This window comes from Leuciscus leuciscus (genome assembly GCF_965113295.1).
Source record: "Leuciscus leuciscus genome assembly, chromosome: 5".
NCBI classification, from domain to species: Eukaryota; Metazoa; Chordata; class Actinopteri; order Cypriniformes; family Leuciscidae; genus Leuciscus; species Leuciscus leuciscus.
Window position 1 is genome coordinate 36,464,954 of NC_138729.1, and position 24,261 is coordinate 36,489,214.

Below are 24,261 nucleotides of genomic sequence, written 5' to 3' on the forward strand. Positions count from 1 at the left end.
TTTTCACATAGTTTTGGATCAAATATTCTAGGCTACGTGATACAATTTTCTAAAGTTTTGTGAAGAAATAATCAGTATGGGTTTCATGGCCTTATTTCAGTGACATTTTTTTTTTGTATTTTCACAAACCACGCATAAATCTCAAAACTACAAACTTTTACATACATGCTGCTGATATATTATTGTAGCAGAGTTTGTGCTAAATACAGTGTAATCAGACTTTGGCCATGAAAATGTCACAAGTAACAGAAATAAGCACAAATGTCAGAGCATGTCAGAACACCTCCAGGGCCAGAAAACAGCTCAGACCTCAGAGGGTCTGAGCGGAGACGTTGCCTAATGCCTCAGAATATCCGATCTGCCTGTTTACATGACAAACGCATTGGCACATATCCGATTTATTTCTAGGGATGTCCCGATCAGGTTTTTTTGCCCTCGAGTCCGAGTCCGAGTCATTTGATTTTGAGTATCTACCGATACAGAGTCCCGATCCGATATACTTCTATAATACATAAAAAAAGAATAAAGAAGAGCGAAAAAACAGATCCAGGATGTTCCTTATTTTTTATTTAATTCACCTTATTTTAACATTCAACAACTCTGTTAACAAACAGAGCACTTCTGTGAGGTAGCTTGAACAATCAAGTAATAAATAACATAAATTCTTCACTTTTGGACTTTAGTGCAACAGTAAATATAAAAAAAGTCTAATATATAAACAAATAGCACCTCAACTTAAAATACCCGGCAGGCATGTAAACAAATAAAAAATAAAAGTGCCACAGTGTTTGCAAAGCCAGTAATGTGCTTTTAGGAACTGCACTCCTAACTCTTACGCCGGTTTCACACTGCACGCGTTAGCAGAGCGTGCAGCGCGTATTTTTTTCGCCGCCCATGTTAACAGATTAGAGCGTTCACACCGCACGCAGAGGTGGCGCGGCAGTGCGTAGCAGAGCAGAGCAGAAGCAGCAGTGCCGCGATCGTTTCGGCGCCGAGTCTATTTTTGCTGCGCCGCTTACGCTGAATTAAAGTGACAATGCATTGATCATGGCCAAAATACACCGCAGTTTTATCCAAAAAGTGCATTGATGATATCTATTGTGTTTTAAACAGTCAATCAAATAACAGCAATTTAAAAAGAAAACAAGTGTCCAAAAACAAACTTGTTGCCAGAACAATAAAAACAAAGATGAACCAAAAGTTATATAAATGAAATTATTAATAAAATAAGCTTCTTGACAAGTCTTTTCTCTTAAATGTATTTGAAAACGAAATAAAGCAATGCCAACTTATCCATTATAGAGTACTCTGTCTGTACACAACCCGCGGTTCAGCCGCGCGTGACAAACGCTGCCAGTGTGAAAGCAAAACGCGCGTGTCCTGCTCCTGCTCCTGCTCACGAGACAACTCTCAGATTTCATCAAAAATATCTTAATTTGTGTTCCGAAAATGAATGAGTCTTAAGGGGTTGGAACAACATGAGGGTGAGTAATTACTGACAGAATTTTCATTTTTGGGTGAACTAACCCTTTAATTCTTCGTGGCATATATTCAACAAGGTGCTAGAAACATTCCTCAGAGATTCAGGGGAGGGATCTCAGATGAGGTCTGAGATGAGGTCCATATTGACATGATCGCATCATGCAGCTGCAGCAGATTTGTATTTATATATACAATTGTTTGTGTATATACAGTACACACACATATACATATATATATATATATATATATATACACACACATACACATACATACATACACATTATATACACACACACACACACACATATATATATATATATATATATATACTGTATATACATACACACACATTATATATATTTAACCCTCTGATGGTCTTCCTTTAGCAGTCACAGTGGGGGCCTTCCCGGTCATAAATGACCGGACACCTAAAAATGAAACTTCCTCCATCCCAGTAAAAACCAATGCAATTTATTTTTGTTCTATAATATTTATTCTTTTTAATTTAGAATTTTGAGACAATTTGATTGAACTTATTAATATTTATGCAATATTTATAGTCCATTTTTTGCCATTGGAAATACATTTTTTTTTTTTTTTTTTTTATTTAAAAAAAAAAAATTCTATGCAGTATTTTCGGGTAAAATAGAGACTAGGCTTTCAGAAAAAAAAATTTCTAAAATAAAATTAAGCAATTTATTAAACATAAAATTAAATAAAACATGTTATTGCATGGGTTTACCACTAGATGCCTGTATAGCTCTAAATGGAGATGTTTGTGAATTCTAGTTGTTTTTGGACCAAATTACTTACTTTTAAGATGTGGATTGAATGTATTTTTTTAGAAATTCTCAAATAATACTTTTTGCCAAGGTTTATAACATTTTATTAATTATTATTTTAATAATTTTAATAATTATTATATTAATTATATATACATATATTAATTATAATTATTAATTATGTTATGTTTTTCACTCTTGATGTTTTAGAGCTTCACCCCTTCATAGCTGAGCACTTTTTTTTCTGCATCGTGGCTGATTTGTAGAGAATTTTTGTGTTTTTGTCAATTTCCCATTCATTTTCTATGGGGGTCATTTTTGACCGAAGACCAAAATCGTGACTAATTTTTTTACGATTAATTTTTTTGTGTGTTCACATACCTAATGCCAGAAAAGTCACCAAGTTTCGTAACATTCTGATGAAGCTGTGATTTTTAAAAATTCAAAACAGATTTTTGTAATCTGAATTTATTGGTGTGTATGTGTATAAACGTGTGTTTGTATGTGTGTGTGTGTGGGTGGGTGTGAATTTTTTGCACTCTTGATGTTGTAGAGTGTCACCCCTTTACTACGGTGTACTTTTTTTTAGAATCGTGTCCGATTTGTAGATTGTACAGACAAAAATTCAGAGAATTTTTGTGTTTTTGTAAATTTCCCATTCATTTCCTATGGGTCGGTCATTTTTGACCGAAGACCACGAGTGTGACTATTTTTTTTACGACCACTTAGCATGCTCGGATCATGACCTCAATTTTTTTTTGTATTCACATACCTAATCCCAGAAAAGTCACCAAGTATCATAACCTTCCGATGAAGCTGTGATTTTTAGAAATTCAAAACAGAAAATTATTCGGTCAGAAATATATATATATGTGTGTGTATATATATATATATATATATATATATATATAATGTGTGTATGTATATATATATATAATGTGTGTATATAATGTGTATGTATATGTATGTATGTATACATACATACATACATATGTACATACATACATACATACATACACACACACATATATATAAATATACACACACAATTGCTTATATAAATACAAATCTGCTGCAACTGCATGATGCGATCAAATCACACACACTACTAGACACACTACAGTATTACTAGATAATACGTTCATATGCAATGCCATGCCCCCAAATAAACCTAAGAAACATGTGTTCCTCTAAATTAAAACACTCCAATGGAGAGTGGATAATACAGAGCTGAATTGAATTACTCAATATAAGGTTGTTCTCAATTTGGCAGGGGAAACATATTTGGCTTGTTGGCTAAGAGTGTGTTTGATTGAATGGAGAATGGAAGGGGGCAGGGGGGTTAATTTAGTCTGTTGGAGGACATGCAGTGTGTGTCTATTTATCAGCAGGCTTATCAGTACTCTTATCACACATACACACACAAACAGTTATTTTGAGTACCTTATAGCACTGAAATAGACCTCTGTGGTCAGCTCAGGTCATGCCCAAATATCTGATACAGTTTCCTGTGTGCAAATAGCTTTGGTTTTGGTCTTTTTTTCCTGTCAGCCACTGCAAGGATCAGTGGTTTATGGAAATCATTTTCAAGAAGTTATTTGCCACAGGTAAGAATATACTACTTAGTTTCAATATGCTACTCAAGTTTTGATTCTGAGTTAAAAATCAACAAGCAAACATATTGTTGTTAGAGAGATTTTTTTCCAATTAGGGCCTTATAGAAGCTTAAATCTTTTTTTTAATCTTTAAAAAAAAAATATTTTAATGACCTAGAGACAGTCTTTTATGCCTTCATTTCAATAAGGCTTGATTGTTGTAATGCCCAACATGCTGGTGTCAACCAGCTTTCCCTTTCACGTTTGCAACTGGTTCAAATTGCTGCAGCTAGTTTCTTGACGGGGAAAAAAAGAGGGAGCATTTCACCCCTGTTTTAGCACATGTGTAGGATTGAAAATAATCCAAGATATTTTAAATGAACAAAGATATTTGCTTTACTGTTTCCACCCCCTCTTTCTACCACAAGGACCATTTGGAGTTCCTAAAGGCACAGAGGTTTCTGATAGTGATCTAGGCCTGTAGGCCAATATGAGTACAGTGGGGGAAGTGTAATTATCTGATTGGTCAGTTTGAATGTCTCACATCTGGGTTTTAATCACATGGTCAGGAAAGGATGAAAGAAGATTGTAAAGGCCCTTTCACACCGGATGCGTAATGAAAAACCGTAACGAAAAAGCGAATAGTTCGTGTACGAATAGTTCGCGTCAAAACCATTCACATCAGCCGCGACGCGAATTTGCGACGTCTGTGACGTTCAGAGCTTCAACATTCCAAAACTTTCGTGCCGACAGCTGAGAAAACATGGACACTTGATCATCATCATCATCATCATCCAGTGAAGACGAGCTTTTCATTTTCTTTAAAAGACAGAAAAGAAGGTTTTGGGTGCACCCAACCTTAAAGAACAGAGAGTCTGAAGGGGATTATGCTAATGTCCACTTTAAGTTTCCTTTTCTAAACACAGTGCGTATTGTAATGTCAATACACATTACATGTGATGTAACACACGACGTAACAAGTTAAAATCATTCGACTAGAAACTGTAGATATCACACAAAGAATGTATAGTATACTAAAAGCAGCCCTAAATAGTCTCACTACATTTTGTTACATGTTCAAAGTAAACACGTCTCTGTCTCTATCTTTGACGATAATAGTGTTAGCTTTCTATCCCAAATGTTGTTTAGCCTGCTAGCCTACAAAGCACAGGACTATACAACGACTAAAACTATCACACAACATACTCACAGTCGAGATAACCGAGTTGGTTGGCAATGCTACGCCACATATTGTCTTTCAAATCGTTGTCCTTGTAGTATGTGATTGGCTGAAGCCTTTTCTGTCGCCGCAAAAGAAAAAAAAAATCGTCATCGAAGCGGAATTTTTTTTTTCCGTTTTTTCGCCGCAGCGCATTCGCGTTCGGTGTGGAAGCACTCATTACACAAACAGCTGATCAAAAAATAAAACCATCAAGCGAATTATTTGTGCATCAAAATCGCGTCCAGTGTGAAAGGACCTTAACTCTGTCTCTTTTGATGCTCTGGCTCTCTTCTTCTCTGGGTCCCTTTCTTGGGGCTCTCTCTCTTCACCTCCTCCCCTCTCTCTCTCTCTCTCTCTCTCTCAACATTTTTCATATATGCTGCGTACAATTAATAATATGTTATCATCATCTCATACATCTATTTTGTAACTATTTTAATTGTAACCATAACCATATTTTGTCATTAAACCTTTTCAATTACAACTAATGTGCTAACTAGTTTTGATTTGGTATTGACTTTGAAGTGCTACAAATTGCAATACAATATTGTCACTCTCTATAGCAACGCTCTCCCACATATTAAGCTATTGTAACTGCGCTTATTTCCGTTGTTGGTATAAGTGGCAATGGGTGGAATAGACAAGAAATGTGCAGTTTTCTACAATCTTGCTAGTAACGTTTCTTTAGTCATTCGGCAGTCTTGCAGCTTGAACCACTGCAGGAATCCACCCTTACACATGTATACTGGCTACCGGTTTACATTACAGATCTTATTTGTCCCTTGTCCTTGGTCAGCTTTCATGTTGTTTTAAGGTGCTATATAAATAAAAATGACCTTGACCTAGCCAAATTTTGTCTGTTCCAAAAAAAAATATTCTCAACCTCATGTTGCTCCAAATCTGTATGACTTACTTTCTTACGTGGAACACGAAAGAAGATATTTGAAAATAAATACACATGTGGGAATGTGTATGTACGGAAGGGCAGTGCTAACCCTGCTCCCTGGGTAAAAAGCGGAGCTAACCCTGATTCTAAATTACAAATGTAAAATTTTACTTTCCTGTGTGAAAAGCCCTTCTGTATTATACAGTAAAATATAATTTTTATAACTGGATTCTGAAATTCCTTCTGCATTACAGGGCAGACTATATATGTGCAACACGCCAATGTCCAGCTCTGTTTGTTTGGTTATACATTTTTGTGTGTCAAAATGTATTTGTGTGTGAAACTGTCAACTAGTTGAGGTGGTCCACAAACCACCTGAATACAGATCAGCAGACAGAGAACAGAACACCCCCAAAACATATGCTACTGGACCACAGGATAGGGAAGACATCCAATATGATGATAAAAAGGCTGGACATCTGACAGCTATGTAGGTGGAGTGAAGCTGGACGTTTTAAAGGACTTTAAAAAATGTAAGACTTTAAAAAGGACTTTAAGATATAAAATAGCAGTTTTTTTTTCCTACTGAGGAGAAAGGTTGAAGGATTTTTCTTAGTGATGTACAGTAGAGCTGACTGAGAGTGTAGTCTTAATGCTAACTAAAATCTAAATTTTGGATGAGCTCCTAATGTTTGCACAGCTAATGACCCGCACGTGTGTGTAAACAGAGGAACTGGGGTCAGCACCAAAATTATGGAGTAATTATTTCAAATACGCTTGGAGCAGAGTGTTGAAAGAAGGAGAAAGCTCCAAACAAAAAGATTAACTGCAAATTCAAAGTACTGAAATCACAAGACTCATAAAGACAAGAAAACAGTAGATTTAAAGCAGGCCTCATTCACGGGTATATCAATGGGAATAAAAACTCCACTTTAATGATCAATAAATTCAAGAGCAATCCAAAATGCCCTGGAACCTATCACCACTTCCAGGAAATCTATTTAGTACACTAAATACTCCGCCTTAGACATTCTACTAAATATAAATAACTTTGTAACTACATGTCAACTAGCAGTCAATAGAGTGTTAGTAGTCTGTCTGTTTAATATCTGCTATCACTTTATTTTGATGGTCCCCCAACAGACATTCTACTGACTATTAGTAATTTTTCAAGTACGTCAACTTAATCTACCCTAACCTAACAGTCTACTAATACTCTAATGAGAGTTAGTTGACATTTAGTTGCAAATTAATTTGAATTAGTTGACATGTAGATAACAAAGTTACTTATAGTTAGTTAAATGTCTATGGTGGACATTCAAAATTAATTGTAACGGTTTAGTCTCCTTTTGTATCATCATCATCATCATCATCATCATCATCATCTACTGTGACAATTATAATCTCTCACTTTCATTGATAGACATCGAATGGAAAACAAACACAAACACAATGGACTCTATAAGCAGAGAGTACTGCCTATGTAGATCTGCTAAAACCAAATATAATATTCTCCCAAAGCAAACTGTGGTAGTAGCATATTTTCATATTTAAATGAACTGTTGATTACAACTAATTATATTATAATATAATGCATATATGTTTTTAACTATAATAAACATACCATTTTAGTTAATTATATTAAAATAAAAGGTTTTATTTTTAGGGTCCATGAGCTTTAAATACTATGTGTGGATTGTATCAGTATTTCTGTGTCTTGTGACATTTCCTCAAGGTTTAATTTTCTGCTTAATTTTCCTCACAATTTACACACACTGCTCTGGACCAGAATTTGCAGTGGCAATGAGTAAAAATAGCTGCCCACTGCTCCGGTTGTGTGTGTCCACGTTTTGCAGCGCGTGTGTGTGCGTTCACAACTCGCTGCTCCTAATGCGTGTGCACTAACTTGGATGGGTTAAATGCAGAGGGCAAATTCCGAGTATGGTTTACCTTACTTGGCCTTGACATGTCACTTTCAATTTCACTTTCACTTAAGAGTACACATTTCACATTTGCACTTACTTATTTTGGTGCTTGGAGCCCTGCAGGTGTGCATGATACTGTGCCACTGAATTCAGTGTGACACTGCAGACATCACATGTGTAGCAGCGTTTTAGACCTACACAGAAAACAGACACAAACAATTTTGTGTTATTAGCAAGTACAAAAATCAAATGCACATAACCTAACATGGCAAACAAGAAGCTGTGAAATCTCATCATGTATGTCTTTCTATGACATTATCTTTATAACATTTAGAGGACAAAATTTTATATTTTATTTTGTTTTATGTGGGTTGTGGCATTAAAAAAAAACAAGCACTCTTGTTTTGTCCACGGCCTCTCCACCATGCTAAGCTAAAAGCAGAATGGTCAATAAACCCTTATCATGTCATTCCCGAGAACAGAAGGACAAACTGTGGAATGAGATAACACTGGTCTCGATCTCTCTCAGTCAGCAGAGGCTCACACGGGTCACTGCTCGGCTGTGTTTCGCAGTTCTGCCTGATCAACTCTCCTGATTACTGTACCCTAAGGGAATGTGTGTGTGTGTGTGTGGAAAGAATCAATTAAAGAGACATAAATATAGAAATGTCTTTTTTATTTATTTATTTGAGTTTTTAAGAACTACTGTGCAATTACAATGGAAGGTCTCTCCATGAAAAGAGATCAATGTCGAGGGAGGGGGGACCTTTTGAGGAGAGGAGGCTCCTGTGTTCTCTCTTGTGTGTGAGTCTGTGTCAAGTGACATTATAAATAATTGAGAATACCATGTGGCTTGTAATGCAGTTTGGGATACTGATGTTGTCGCACCTGTAAGGGCGAGAGAGGGGAAGCCAGGAACCAGGTCGCTCTTATGCAGCTATGAAGGAATATGAAAAGAGTGAAAATTGGCTGAAATGAAACAACACTTCATATTATTATTCCGTGTTTGGGAAGCCACTTTGAAACTTTAAAGCTGCTCATCATTTTAAGTATAGTTCATAAACCGATAGATGACGCTATTAAATTTAGCAATTACAGCACTTATTAGGTTAAACACATCTAAATTAGAATGAAAGCATTAAATTGAAATAAACTTGAAGATAAGTACAACTAAGAAAGCTAATTTAGTACTAATTCACAAATACTGTATAGTGTCAAATACTCTAAACAACTTTACAAAATATTTTGCTTCAAAAAACAACCCTGAATGTGTGGATGAAAAAAATATTCCGGGGATAAAATATATCAGTGAATTTATTTATTTATTTTTATAAATGTATCTTTTTTTTTTTATTGTGAATCATTTATTCAATCAGTGAATTGTTTTTATTTACATAAACTGTGAAAAGTTATCCACTATTTATTTACAAAACATATACACATACATACACACACACACACACACACACACATGGGTGATTCTCCAACTAGGAGCACTTTTGGCACTGTGAGCTTATGGAAAATGCACTCTCTTAAAATACACTTAAAACAATCTTCCTAGCTTCATTAATTTGTCTTCTAACACAATATAACAGTGGGCAGTTTTAGAATTCCATGGAATATTATTATTTTTAACAGTTTTTCTGAAGAGCGCTTTCAAAGATGTCATTTCCACCACTTTTCAATTTATGTATTTTATTACAATATAATATTGTAAAACTGATTATATAAAATGATGTATCAGTCAACAATATCAGTGGCTACCTAATCATATAACAAAATAAATATTAATACTTCATGAACTTACTGCATTTTTATTTAAAGTTGCAAAATGCCACGAGTTGGGATTTTTGCCTACAGCATATGATTTTTGCTCAGGTCTATCGTTATATATGTACAATGTATGTATAAGTCACTCACACATATATTGTAAGTAATTAACTACTACTTGTTTTAAAATACATTTAGATCCACACATCATTGGTTATTCTTTTTTTTTTTTTCTTAAAAACTGTAGTGGTGGAAATGACGGTTTATGGTAGAAAAATTGTTTCTGTTTATTTTTACTTAAATTGCCAGTCCAACATATTTTTAACCATGTATTTTATTATTTAACATATATGAGTTGAACAGTATACCTAATAGTTTAAAAAATAATGATTACAAATTATATGCAAATTATATGAACCTGCTCAAAACATTCATATAAATATAGATAAATAAAAATAAATATAAATATAGAGTGTACTGGAATGGTGATATATAAAGTTTTCAGTCCAAAAGCACAAATATGTCATGAGAACATGCAAATAGCGCACAAAAACGGCATATATCACGTCCAAAGCTACACCTGTAATTTCTCAGAGGTGGAAATGACATTTTTGCATTTTTTCTGCAATATTAGCACTCCCTCATGTCAGGCTTAGCTACTTTTTTACTTATTATGTTGTTTACTCGTAATAAACAAATGCATTATTTTCATATTTGTTGTACATAATTCAACCGAACTACAGCCAAGGTGGAAATGACGCTGAATAAAAATATATACATGTATTTGTATATGTGTATACATACATACATACAGTATATATATATATATATATATGTCAGAGGACAGAGCAAGTTTGATTATTGCCTCAGCTCACTCTGCTATACAATAAAACATGGCAAAAATACAATAATATAGCATTCTGTCACATCACAGTTATACTTGTTGGACATAAATGGTCACTACTAAAAATATGGTTGAGTAAGTAGCATCACTACTTATATAGTTCGTTACTCCCCTGCAGTCTACCCGTTTTGTGTTGACTTTGGACAGCAAAAAGCTTGTGACTAACATGACACAGAAACACTTTGGCTCTCCATCAGTGCCGTTTCCTGCCTGCGCCCCCCGTTATGGATTGAGCGTCCCGTGTAATTGCTGTCATGTTGCACTAATGATATTGTAGCTGGAAAATGGCTTTTGCAATCTCCTCCACCAGATTGAGTTAAACCCATAAACAACGTTTGGAGGAGAAGGGCATGCAGAAATGTGTGTCTTACTGTTGATTCACCATCATGCTTAATTTTACTCATTCTCATACATCTTGAGTGTGCTGTTGACATGCACTTGCTGTGCATTACAGCAGTTTAGCCACACACACACACACACACACAAAAAAAAAACTCTGACACTGACAGACCGGGAACAAAGCCTTCCTTGTGCCTGTCTCTGTTATACCCAAGAGTCTGATTATTTCAGCCACTGGGCAGCCAGCAGGAGTTTTTAAAAGTTGCTAATCATATCAGCAACAGTGAAACTGAAAAGCACAGCAAAAAAAATTCCTTTCCCTCCACAGCTTTTTAATGCACCTACATACACGGTCATAAAAAAAAAATTTGGGGACTTCAGCAGTTTAACATTTGTACAATGTGCCTATGGTTTGTCTCAGACGGATAGCCCATAAAGAATCTGCAGATTTTGGGGTTCTGCAGAATTCTGTGAAAGTGTCTTTCCGCTGAGTTTTGTGGGTACAGATACAGTCTGGTCTGCTGATGACCATATTCACAACTACAGTCAGTGTATTTTATTGGTGGGATAAATAAACCCCTCCTTATTATCCACACACACACACACACACTCCAGGGTACTGACACTGAGAGGATGTGGCAGAACCGTGTATCTTGTGGTGACTCCCAGCTGGCCTTTTGACAGGCCGCCTCACAAACGCTTTTTGAAAAGGTGAAATAATGGAGCACCGCCCAGGCATCCATCAATGTTGGCCATCAGTTCTGCTTGTCGCGCTGCCCACGGAACACATGAGCAATGAAGAGTCGACCAGTGCGTAACTCCTAGAAGTCTCTCTCATCTTTGTCGCCATTGTCTCAGATTTATTACTGTTAGCACAGAACATCTTCCAAGTGGGAATAGAGGAACCACAAGTGGAATAAATGAACTGAGATTGAATGTGGCCTCTTTGCTCACCCAGTTTACAGCTGGTTATAAATACAATACACAAACTTTCACTCACTTAAATAGAAATGTAGAAAGCAAAGGATTTTTGTATACATTGTATACCATTTGGCTGAGAATGTTATTCAGAATAAAAATGTGAAGAAGATGGAATGGAACCAACAGCTTGCAGAATTCCTGGGGCACAATAAAGTTTAATGATGCCTTCAGGGATATTATCACCTCAGGCTTCTCGTCTCGTCAGGACAGGGATCATAACACCACTGAACTGGGACATGCCCTGGGACATACTTACTGAGATCCCCATCTGTCGATCCTATAGTTTATCGAACTTAAACTACTTAGAATAATAGTTAGACTATTAGTCACTAACCATTACACACACACGCACACACACACACACACACGCACATGTGCAAACACATACACACACATATATATTTTAATTACTATTTTACCTCTTCCACATGCTCTCTCCACTCTTGCCTCTACATATCTGGTAATGGTAATGCAGTAGAGGACAAGCTCTCTGGCAAGTTGAACATTTATGAGCTTTAAGGCAACACTGGTTCATCTATTTTTACCTCCAGGCATCTGCCTGCCTGATGGTACAGTACAGACCTCGCTTCGACCCTCTCACTGAGCCAGGAGACCCCATATTATTGTAAGGAGAAATGAGAACAGGAAGATTTTTTTAAATTATAATTACATAATTGTACATGGGCAGTGATTCATGCATGAGCATAAGGACAGAGGTCAAATTCAAAACATCCCATAATGAGCAGCACTATGATTATCGAGCACTAACCTGTCAGACATGCTTGAATCAGCATGTTTTTATTGTGAATGAACAATGTTTATGCCACAAAGTTCCATGTGATTACATCATTAGCTCTGCTGTGTGGATTTAAATATGGGCAAAATTATGCTGAACAACAATGAATGAGAAAAATATGTCCATATTTGTACAGCGACAGGCAGATGGCATCTAAGTGGTGGGTAATTCAGCAAATGTTGATTCACTTCTGCTGCAGACAAAAACACATCAACCATATCAAATTGAAAAAGCCCGCGGCTAGTGCCCATATTTAGCAGTGCAAATATAACACAACACAATTCAATTAGTATCTTACCTGATTATATTCAAATAGGCTACTAATAATTACAGTACCTCAATTATGTGGTTACCCAAAATATAAAATTCAGTCATCATTTACCTGAATGACTTTCTCTTTTCTGCAGAAAACAAATTGGCCCCTGAATGATTCACATAAGTAACCTAGAGATACATATGTGACCCTGGACCACAAAACCAGTCACATGGGTAGATTTTATGAAATTGAGATGTATACATCATATGAAAGCCGATTAAATAAGCTGTCCATTGATGTATGGTTTGTTAGAATAGGAAAATATTTGGCCGAGATACAACTATTTGAAAATCTGGAATCTGAGGGTAAAAAAAAAAAAATAGAAACATTGAGAATATTGTCTTTAAAGTTGTCCATTTATGTTCGCGATTGTGCTGCATTCACTCACAAATATAAATGTTTTATATATTTACGGTAGGACATTTACAAAATATCTTCATGGAACATTCCCAAGTGGATGCTGCACATGGGTGGTGGTTGAGGAGAGATTCCCTGATATGATTGTAAAGCGGTTTGGGTGTACAGTTAGTACATATGAAAGCGCTATATAAATGCCTCATAAAAAAATTAAAAAAGTTAAAACATGATCTTTACTTAAAAGGAGCCGTATGTAAGATTGTGGCCAAAACTGGTACTGCAATCACTTTAAAATTACTGTAGAGCGGTGTATCCCCTCCCCCTCCCCGAGGTTGCCAGATAGGCTGCAGGATCCAGCAGGAACGTAGGCTGCTACGTAGCTGTGGTAACTAGAGCAGAGCTGGCAACCCCGATGCCGAAACACTACTGACTTCGTGATTGGTAGATAGGTGGAGGGTGGAGCATCAGGCCAAAACACAACATGACAACATCAACATCAGTTGAGGGCTGCAACTTCACTTTTTAACTGACAATATCCTGGCCGGACTACTGTTGTCAGTGACATAAGTATTTGAAATGAACATGATTTCTTAATGTCTAGTGACATATCAGGGCCATTTTATGATTAATTGAAATACATTTCTTACATACAGCTCCTTTAATATCCTAATGATTTTTGCCATAAAAGAAAAATCGATAATTTTGACCCATTCAATATATTGTTGGGTATTGCCACAAATATACCCGTGCAACTTGTGACTGGTTTTGTGATCCAGGTCACATATTGGCTATAGTGTACATTTTAAAAGTGTAAAAACAGCTAAAATGTTTTTACAAATATTTTCTTTTGAGTTCCACAGACGAATGTAAATGCAACATGAAAAGTGAATGATGACAGAATTAAATTTTTTGGGTGAACTATTTTATTTATTTATTTATTTATTTATTTATTTTACGGAGCGAGGGGGTGTGTCTTAAATGAGATATTTTTCCAAGACAGCTAGAAAAATAATGTAGCCTAATGCTTTTTTTAAAGAATAAGATTTACAAAAATTATTTAAGAAACAACAGCTAACTTCTTACCAAAAACTGAAAGTATAATTTCAACCAAGACTAGAGAATACAGCTAACATGTCACCACAGCATGAAAACGCATTATCCACCAACACTCCTCGATCGGTTTCAGAGTGACACGTGAGGCCAATCATAGACTGAAGCACTAGGCAGAAAGAATGTAATTGCACAGTCCTTCGGAGTGAAGATGCTGATTAACTGACGAGCCAAATTATATCTCCAATCTTGTCTTTCCAATTAACCAGCAGGACAGTGTTTGGATATATGGAACTTGTCACAGGCACTAGCTGATTAGCTTGGTGATGACACTAAAAGAAAATAGCCATAATCACTTCTGAAATCAGATAATTTTGCATTATATCAGCATTCCTCATTATAATGAGGACAGCTAATGCTGGGTACACACCAAAAGATTTTTTACATCTTATAAGATTTTCAAAATGTGATAGACCACAAACATGAGGACAAAAAATCCTACATTTAAGCGTTTTGCTCCTATAGTGTGTGGTGTGCCATGATGTGACAAAGACAGCACACCACACACGAACAGAGTCTCAACTGTGAACACAGGAAATCTCGCAAAATCTTGCGAGACTTTAGAATAAGCATGGCGGTTGATATGCAGGAAGAAATTGCGATGGTAGTGTTTGGAATGATTTTCACGTGAAAAAAAAAACCCATTGTACCCACCATTATATATTACGGAAGCCCTGAACCGCAACGTAAAAAAAAAAAAAAATCCGTAAAAAAAAAAAAAAATTACGTAAAAAAAAAATATATAATTATGTAAAAAAAAAAAAATGCTATCATTTCGAGATTAAAGTCGAAATGTTTCGAGATTAAAGTCGAAATGTTTCGAGATTAAAGTCGAAATGTTTCGAGATTAAAGTCGAAATCTTTCGAGATTAAAGTCGAAATCTTTCGAGAATAAAGTCTTCCGTAGAAGTTGTGTGTGTGCTTGCCGTTATTTCACATTGCCGCACAGGCATTCATGCGTGTGCGTGTGTGTGTGTGTGTGTGTGAACTGGATCTATACAAAATAATAGCTTTTTACTTTTATCTGGGCTTTCAACAAAGGGATATTCTACAACATGACATTAGGCTATAGGACTTTATAAAATATACTGTCAGACTGGATCAAGATATCCAGCTTTATGAATGAATGAATGAATGCATGAATGAGGCATTTATATAGCGCTTTCATATGTCTACTGTAGGCCTACACTTAAAAGCACTTTACAATCATTTCAGGGAATCTTTCCTCAACCACCAGTGGTTATTATATTTGAGGAAATCACGGGATCCGGCCAAATGATTGGATACAGAATGATGCACTTAAAATGTATCCAGAACGTACGGTGTCTATTATAGACGGCAGTTCGACTTCACAAGAGCATGTATTTACACACACGCACACGCATGAATGCCTGTGCGGCAATGTGAAATAACGGCAAGCACACACACAACTTCTACGGAAGACTTTAATCTCGAAAGATTTCGACTTTAATCTCGAAAGATTTCGACTTTAATCTCGAAACATTTCGACTTTAATCTCGAAACATTTCGACTTTAATCTCGAAACATTTCGACTTTAATCTCGAAACATTTCGACTTTAATCTCGAAACATTTCGACTTTAATCTCGAAACATTTCGACTTTAATCTCGAAACATTTCGACTTTAATCTCGAAACATTTCGACTTTAATCTCGAAACATTTCGACTTTAATCTCGAAACATTTCGACTTTAATCTCGAAACATTTCGACTTTAATCTCGAAACATTTCGACTTTAATCTCGAAATGATAGCTTTTTTTTTTTTACATAATTATTATTATTTTTTTTGTAATTTTTTTTTTTTTTGTAATTTTTTTATTTTTTTTACGTTGCGGTTCAGGGCTTCCGTAATATATAACCTTTTATACAGAAATATATTCATTATTTATTGTCTTTATTTATTCTTTATTGGATTTATTGTCTCTTTAGAAAAAGTTATTTAATCCCTTTATAGAACCTCACTGAACCCTTAACACTCCTGCAAGTGTTGCTTCCTGCAAGTGTGTGTGTGTGTGTGTGTGAGAATGACCGTGTCTTTCATCATCTTGCTTTCTGATTGGATAGTTTTGTTTCACATGATAATCTCCAGAACGTGCGCGCGTTTGTCCTCGGAGTTCCCCCCACACATCAGGATTTCTGATCCTAAATATTAAACATGTTGAATATTTACGATTCGTGATCGGGGCGGCTCCGACGTTCTTCCGAGCAGGTTCGGACACGCTTAACATACCTCACAACCAAGGGAAAATCTGATAAGATAATCTGTAGAACCATCAAGATAATCGGGACATTGCTAGGATTGTCGGAAGGGGGGAAATCGGCCCAAAATCAGCCCGATTATCTTTTGGTGTGTACCCAGCAGATTTGATTGATAAAGTGTGTGAAACTAAAGCTCTTTTCCTTAAAGGCAAACCAAAGCATTAACCAAAGTCCAGTTTTCAACATTTATTCCAGTCATTGGGTTTGCTAAATATATTGCAATAATAAAATAACTGTCTAAAAACACAATGAAAAGCAAGTTACCAAGCTGTTTTGTTAAAAATGTGGTGAAAACCTCAGTTTGATGTTACATATTTGATGTTTTTTTGGGAATGTTGCTGCTTTGCAGTGATGCATTGCAAGCATTATACTTTGATTGAATAGAGAATATGGATATATTTTTTGCACTAATTTATATTTTGAAAACATAAAATGTTGTCAGTGTGAAAACTGCAACATGATAGCTGTGTGAGACTGTTAAATCTGAAAAAAGAGGCCACTATGCATAATTCCAACACATTGCAATGACGGCTCAAATCACAAGGGCTTCCTCCACTCTCTATCAGAGTGTTGTGAAAGAGGAAAATAATCCCCATTTGCTGCCTCTTCTTCAAAATGACTATGGATTGGCACTCTAATGAGTTGGTTTTTTGTTCAGTGTTAAGTGTTAAAAGGATGTGTTAGATGAATGCGAGTGTGAAAATAGCAACTACACACTCTCATATATGAGGAAAACGACTCAGAGTGAAGAGCAAAAGAGGAAGAGACAGAAAATGAGGTCTGCTCTTCAGTTCACTGGAGAAAAACTAAAATGTGACAGGCTTTAGACACCTATTACTGCACACCACAAACACCACACTGTACTGATGTAGTTTAGTCCCAGAGCAGGAAACATTTATGTGCACTGATTCTGAATATGTCGGTACAAACAAAATTAGGTCCTAAAAAAGCCAACAAGGATTAAATTAAAATAAAACTTAAAAGGAGGAGATAAAAGGGAGGAAAAACACCTGCACACTAACAGCAAAAAAGATAAAATATATAGATTAGTTATAGATACACATGTAAATAGCTAGCTAAACGCTACAAATTATGATTTTCAAATATCATGTATTAAGTTACTGCATATTATTGTATTTTTGTCCATATAACTTCTGATCAGTACATTGTGAAGAGATGACCTCCAAAAAGGCCTGTCAATTATATTATCTGTCTGTATCATGAAAGTTGTGTATATATTTCAATTTATTTATTTATTTATTTATCTATACTGCAATCAACTTATTTTAACCCATCTTATTTCAGTCATATGTATCAAATCATATGTATTAAAATACTTATATTTATTTATTTTCCTTATTATTGTTAAATATCTTTTGATCAGTACATTATGCTTGCTAGTTACAAAGAAGCGATGACTCCAAAATTCTTTGTCAGTGCATCATAAACTGTATAACTGCACCAATCGCTGCATACAGTTGAAGTTCATAGTTATAAAAAGCTGTATGTATTTGTTATAATGTTCAACTGGCACCCTGATGGAGTACTGTACACCACATGAATACTGGCCCCTTTTCTACAGTGCAGGAGAACCTCTAGATGTTTACCCTTCTTAAAACCTGCAGAACACAGAGGTAACGGGTAGCCCTCCCTTTGTGTACTTTAAATAGAGAGGTGCTGCAATTCAAAGCCGCAGGAAGAGAAAACGTGCATTGCACTCACAGATACACACACACATTGATGAGAAACCACGCAGACATAGCGCTCAACAGAAAATCTATGAATATTTCATGATGTTGCGGTCTTCAAAGTGTGACTGCTGCCTCCCTCTCTGATGTTCTGAACAGCAGACAACACTCAAAGGATGCCCGGGACAGATAAATGCAAAGAGAGGAAAAGGAAGAAAAGTCTAAGGCAAGCAGACAGAAGGAGAAAAAAACATGGGATGGATACTGAAAGAGAGACAGAGGCAAGTGTTGTAGGTGTTAACGCTTTGTGTGAAAGATGAGCCTGCCACCAGCAGCTCCCAGCCCGATGAATTAGGCAGCAAGTTCTCCTGCAACATTTCCCTCTCTGGCCGTTAGAGTGATTTGCCACATCATTACTAATTGATAATCACGTTGGAGAGAAGCCATCAGAGGCGTACTCCCAAATGGTGCGGTGTCTGCGCTGACATTTCCTGGCTGGAGTAATGACTAGGTGACATTAGTGGGAGACCTTGCAGAGCAGACAGTGAGAACAAGCAGCTGAGGGGAAAATTGCAGAGATGGTTGGCCCATCCATTTTTCCCTCCTTAACCCAATGAAAAGGAAATGTGTATGAAAGATTGAGTATGAAAGACAGTTGTGGTGCAGTATACAGACTGGCTATTTCTACAGGTCCATTTTGGTCCAAGGCCTGTCTGATCCATAAATGACAGTGTGTGACAGTGAATGCTAACTGAAAGCATCAGAAGTAATAACTGAAAGACAAACAGATAAATAGGGAAGGCTGGGAATGGTTGTAACACCATCAGTTTAAACCAATTTCAATTGCAAGAATGATCCTTTGATGAATAGAAAGTTCATTTATTTGAAATAAAAATCTTTTGTAACAAAATAAATGTCTTTACTGTAACTTTTGATCAATTGAATGCTTCTCTGCTGAATAAAGGTATTGTTAAAAAACTCTTTTGAATGGCAGTGTAAAAAAAAGAAAGAAAAAAGAAATATCAGGTCTCAAAATAAGTTAAAGGGATAGTTCACTTTGAAATTATTTTTTGGTATGTTTTAGCTTACCTCAAGGGCATCCAAGATGTATGTGTCTTTTTTTCTGCAGTAGTTTCAATTTTGATATTTTTAGGTCAAACCGTTCTTGTCTGTCAGTCATATAATGCAGGTCTATGGTCACTGTCTCAAAGAGCATGCACAGAGTCCAAATTAAAACAATTCCCCGTCGTCCAAATTAAACAATTCCCCATCGTAAGTACACATTGATGGCCCAAGACACGAAACGAGCGGTTTGTGTGAGAAAACGAACAGTATTTATATCGTTTTTACGTCTTATACGCAGCCATGTCCAAGTGATCTGATCTGACGTGTACGCAGACTGGTGCATAGATATATACACTAGATGTCGCCTTAAAGACATTCGTTCCAATGAACTGCCGTAGACAAGGCGACATCTAGAGTATATATCTATGCGCCAGTCTGCGTACACGTCAGATCAGATCACTTGGACATGGCTGCGTATAAGACGTAAAAACGATATAAATACTGTTCGTTTTCTTACACAAACCGCTCGTTTCGTGTCTTAGGCCATCAATGTGTACTTACGATGGGGAATTGTTTAATTTGGACGACGGGGAATTGTTTTAATTTGGACTCTGTGCATGCTCTTTGAGACAGTGACCATAAACCTGCATTATATGACTGACAGACAAGAACGGTTTGACCTAAAAATATCAAAATTTAAACTACTGCAGAAAAAAAGACACCTACATCTTGGATGCCCTTGAGGTAAGCTAAAACATACCAAAAATTTATTTCAAAGTGAACTATCCCTTTAAAGTAATACGACTTTCCCCATTTACTTTAACTGGACCCACAAATGTGACTTCCAAAAAAACTGTTAAAGTGGATAACATCCTCACACACTATCTGTTATGATTTTTCCAACCTCTTCGCTGATTTCGAATAAAACTTTCCCTAAATGTTTCTTTCATATTTTTTTTATGAAATTGGGTGGATAAACGTGGGAAAATTATATTAAAGTTTGATATAAATAGAGCAAAGATTACTTACATATGAAGTGAAGTGTGTTACAAAAACCCCCTCCCCCACTGTAAAGCATTACCTATTGTGCGTACAACAAACAGGTATAAAATAAAATATAAAACCTGTTCATTATATGCTCTTGGAAAGTGTGAATAACTTAGTAAAATATCCAGTTTATTTTCTCATTCAGCACTCGCCTGGCCAAGTATCCACGTGTCTTCCATTAACAAGGAAGCTCTGAATCCACCATCCATCACTCTAAGCTGGGGATAACCTTCAGTCCAAACAAACTAAACCCAACATCAGCTCAGTCTCACAGCAGCAATCTCTCCAAAGCTTTGAGCTGTACCGGAGTGAGTCCTGTAGCTCTAATGAGTGGAAACATCCCATGTTAACAGTTCTGCTAGGCAGTGGAATCCCTTGCAGCAGTGGCCGCTGGCCTGGACTCTCTCGCTCAGCAGAGAGAACATTTATTAGTAATTGTTATTGACATAATGTGAGCCATGAGACAATGGGAGATCACACTCTTCATCCCATAGAAATTAATAGCCTGTATCGGAGTCCCTGGATGCACAAACCTATTGCTTTTATTCTCTTGGAGCCCAAGCTAGAGATGAGGCAAGGGAAGTAAAAGACACATTGAGAGGAAGTTTTATTGTATTATGTGAGGAGTTTCATTAATCTATCAAGGAAGTGAGCCCCACGGCACCAACTATCGCTCTGAGCCGGGAATAGCCTTCAATAAAAAACAAAGTGATATAACATGAGCAACAGAGGTTTGTGACCTCACAATTTGGCACTGAGCTCTCCTTCTTTGAGTAACAGTCACACAACTCTGAATTCCTTCTTCAAGAGAAATAAAGTTACTTTTAAAGACATCACAGCATCAAAGGAAAATGAGCTGACATTTGTGACATTTCTGTGCTACATGATAGACAAGTCAAAAAAAATAAATATATATACGGACACAGAAAACATGATGTAAAAATGATTATGAAACTACTTCTAGGTCACTATTCAAAATAGTAAACTTGTGACATCGATCAGATGATGGTCAGATCATTATGATAATTCAGATATTTCTGGGGCGGGGCATAAATTGAAATGTAAATCAGTAATGTAAAACACACTAAGAAAGACTTCACGAAAACCACATCGAAAAAATTTGCATTCAACCCATTTCTCCATGAACATCAATAACCATATAACGGCAACGTACCTAGTCATTTCAAGCCTAATTATATGACACAGTATGTAATTTCACATAACCAATACATTTCCAGTCAGCTGCACTGCCCATTATCATCAGCATTCTCATTCACAGGACAGTAAAGCAATACGGATCTTTTATCATTCAATTCAGTGCCTCAGCCTGTAATGAACTAATAGCAAAAGTAATCATGCAGCCATAAACAGCAATTAAGACAGGGTCAGTACCTTTCATCTCTCCCATGTCTAAAGTCTTCCCTAGTTGTTCCAGCAGGTCTGCACGTGCTGCGTTCTTCTTGTGCTTTTTGCCATCGTAGTGTTGCTGTGCCATTCCAGGGTTGTTGAACCAAGCATTACACAGCTGACAGTAGCGATCAGAATCCCGGTGCTGACGGGTCGAGCTCACAGGTGAAGTTTCTGAGGAGGGTGTTTTCACTGGACTAGGTGGCACCTCTGAAGAAACAAAACAAGAACAAGGTTTACAATGGAATAGTCATTTATTATTTTTTCTTTTAAATTGGGTGTATTAAGACTTCGGATTTGAGCGCAATAGCAAAATATGCTGGGGGAAGGTGTGTTTAGTAAGTCTGCAGAGGGTTGGCAACCAAGGACAAGATGGTAAATTCTGTATATTGCTATATAAAACTTTAGTCAGTGGCAGAGAGTCCGTGCTCTGTGTGACACACTCCTAAATATTCTAGGAGAGATTCACCGCAGGTTGCAGGAGACAACTTTTATCTCCACATTTTCATTACACTCTCTGTACATCAAGTTTTATGTTGGACAAATTGAGAAAAAATACTGGTCAATAATATTTCTTGGCCATGATGAATAATATTTCTTGTTTGGGGTCAGTAAGATTTTTTTTTAATTAATACTTTTATTTAGCAAGGATGCTTTAAATTCATAAAAAATGTCAGTAAACACTTTTCATTGCTACAAAAGATTTATATTTCAAATAAATGCTGTTGTTTTAAACTTCCAATTTATCAAAAAATCCTGAAAAAAATTATTGTTGTTTCCACAAAAATATTAAACAGTGCCAATGTTTTTAACAATGATAATAATAACACGTTCCCTGAGCAGCAAATAAGCATATTAGAATGATTTCTAAAGAATAATGTTTGTTGAAAATTCAGTTTTGTCTTCCCAAAAATAAATTACATTATAATATATAAATATAAATTTTAAAAAGTTTTAAATTGTAATAATAGTTATATTATACAATATTACTGTTTTTACTGTAGGTTACTTTTGATCAAATAAAGTCTTGTGAAGTTAGAGACTTCTTTCAAAATTATTTAAAAATCTTACCAACTCCAAACTTATTTTATTATATTAGCCATTTTTCCATGAATATTTTGGACAAACATCACAGGATGTCACTTGCAACATTACTGTATCCGTCGTTCAACTGCACATGCCAGAAAAATTTTGACTGTGTCTTTCTTGTTATTTTGGAGAATGAATGTAAATAATATTCTACACATTATTTGCTACAGACTTCTGGAGAAAAAAAAAAGCCTTTAGGCATCGTATATAAACAAAAAGTTGTTAAAAGAAGTGAGGATCAGAGAATGTTTTACTGTTTGTACTTCTTTGTTTTGAATAGCTCACATCACTTGCATCATGAGGGGCAGACTATCTGTCTTAAAGCATGTAATGTTGCCATTTCTTATTACCCACTGGCACTGAACTTTGTTTTATTTACTTGCCAAAGCCAAGTCTTACACTCAATTGGCACTTGAAGAAGGTAATTTTGGACTCTGGTTGCAATCCAGATAGCTTGAGGATTTTTGGACCTCTGTCTCCGTAAGTACAAGCTCAGAAAGTAAATGAGAAACTCGAATAAATTAATCCCAGCAGTGCAAGTACATTTTACTGCTTGGATAACTCAATGAAACAAACAATGTGTGTTTTATTCTTGTTCACCACTGACTAGTTGGAAACTACTAGAATCAAAAGTTATTTCTGATCTTGACAGCAACAACACAATTACTGAGACTGTATCTGTCCTTCTGTTTAGATGTGTATTCTGCTATACAACTAACAAGCTTTTGTCATTGACTTTAACAAGATGGTGAAGCTTTGCACTGTTTGACCCACAACACCACACACAAAGCCAAGCTTCTTTACACATTTTGCTGTATGCTTTTATGCATTCCAATGCATGAATGTCACCATCACATCATCATCCGTTTTAACACCTCAGTGGCTGTCCACTCTGCCATAGACAATGTTTACAAAAGCTCTGTTCACCATCGACATCACATCCTATTATTCAGCAGAGGAGGCAATTGGAGAGAATAGACCACTTTGTGTCTCAGTTTGTCAGGTTTCATAGGTGTCACTGAGGGGTGACAGTGATCTGACCCAGTATTTTTTCCAGAGTTTCGACAATTCAACATAGACTTACACAGAACTTAATAAAGTAAGTAGTCATTTACTAGTTAAGTTACAAATTATGGTGGAATAAATCGAACTCTGTTCTTCAGCCAGCAGCTGTATCACCCTGTAGCTCAAGACAGGACATTTATACCCCGCCAAAATGTGT

The 24,261-nt window shown here is 36.1% G+C and overlaps 1 protein-coding gene across 2 annotated transcripts in view; it reads right to left on the minus strand.

Moving 5' to 3' along the window:
- Positions 1-24,261, minus strand: part of zmat4a (zinc finger, matrin-type 4a) — a 160,182-nt gene that overhangs the window by 64,569 nt on the left and 71,352 nt on the right. For both annotated transcript variants that reach the window (XM_082169806.1, XM_082169805.1), the window contains exons 5-6: positions 21,936-22,160; positions 7,990-8,086 (exon numbers count right to left, since the gene is read on the minus strand). In XM_082169806.1, coding sequence (XP_082025932.1) covers positions 7,990-8,086; positions 21,936-22,160 — 322 coding nt within the window. The remainder of the gene's footprint in view (positions 1-7,989; positions 8,087-21,935; positions 22,161-24,261) is intronic.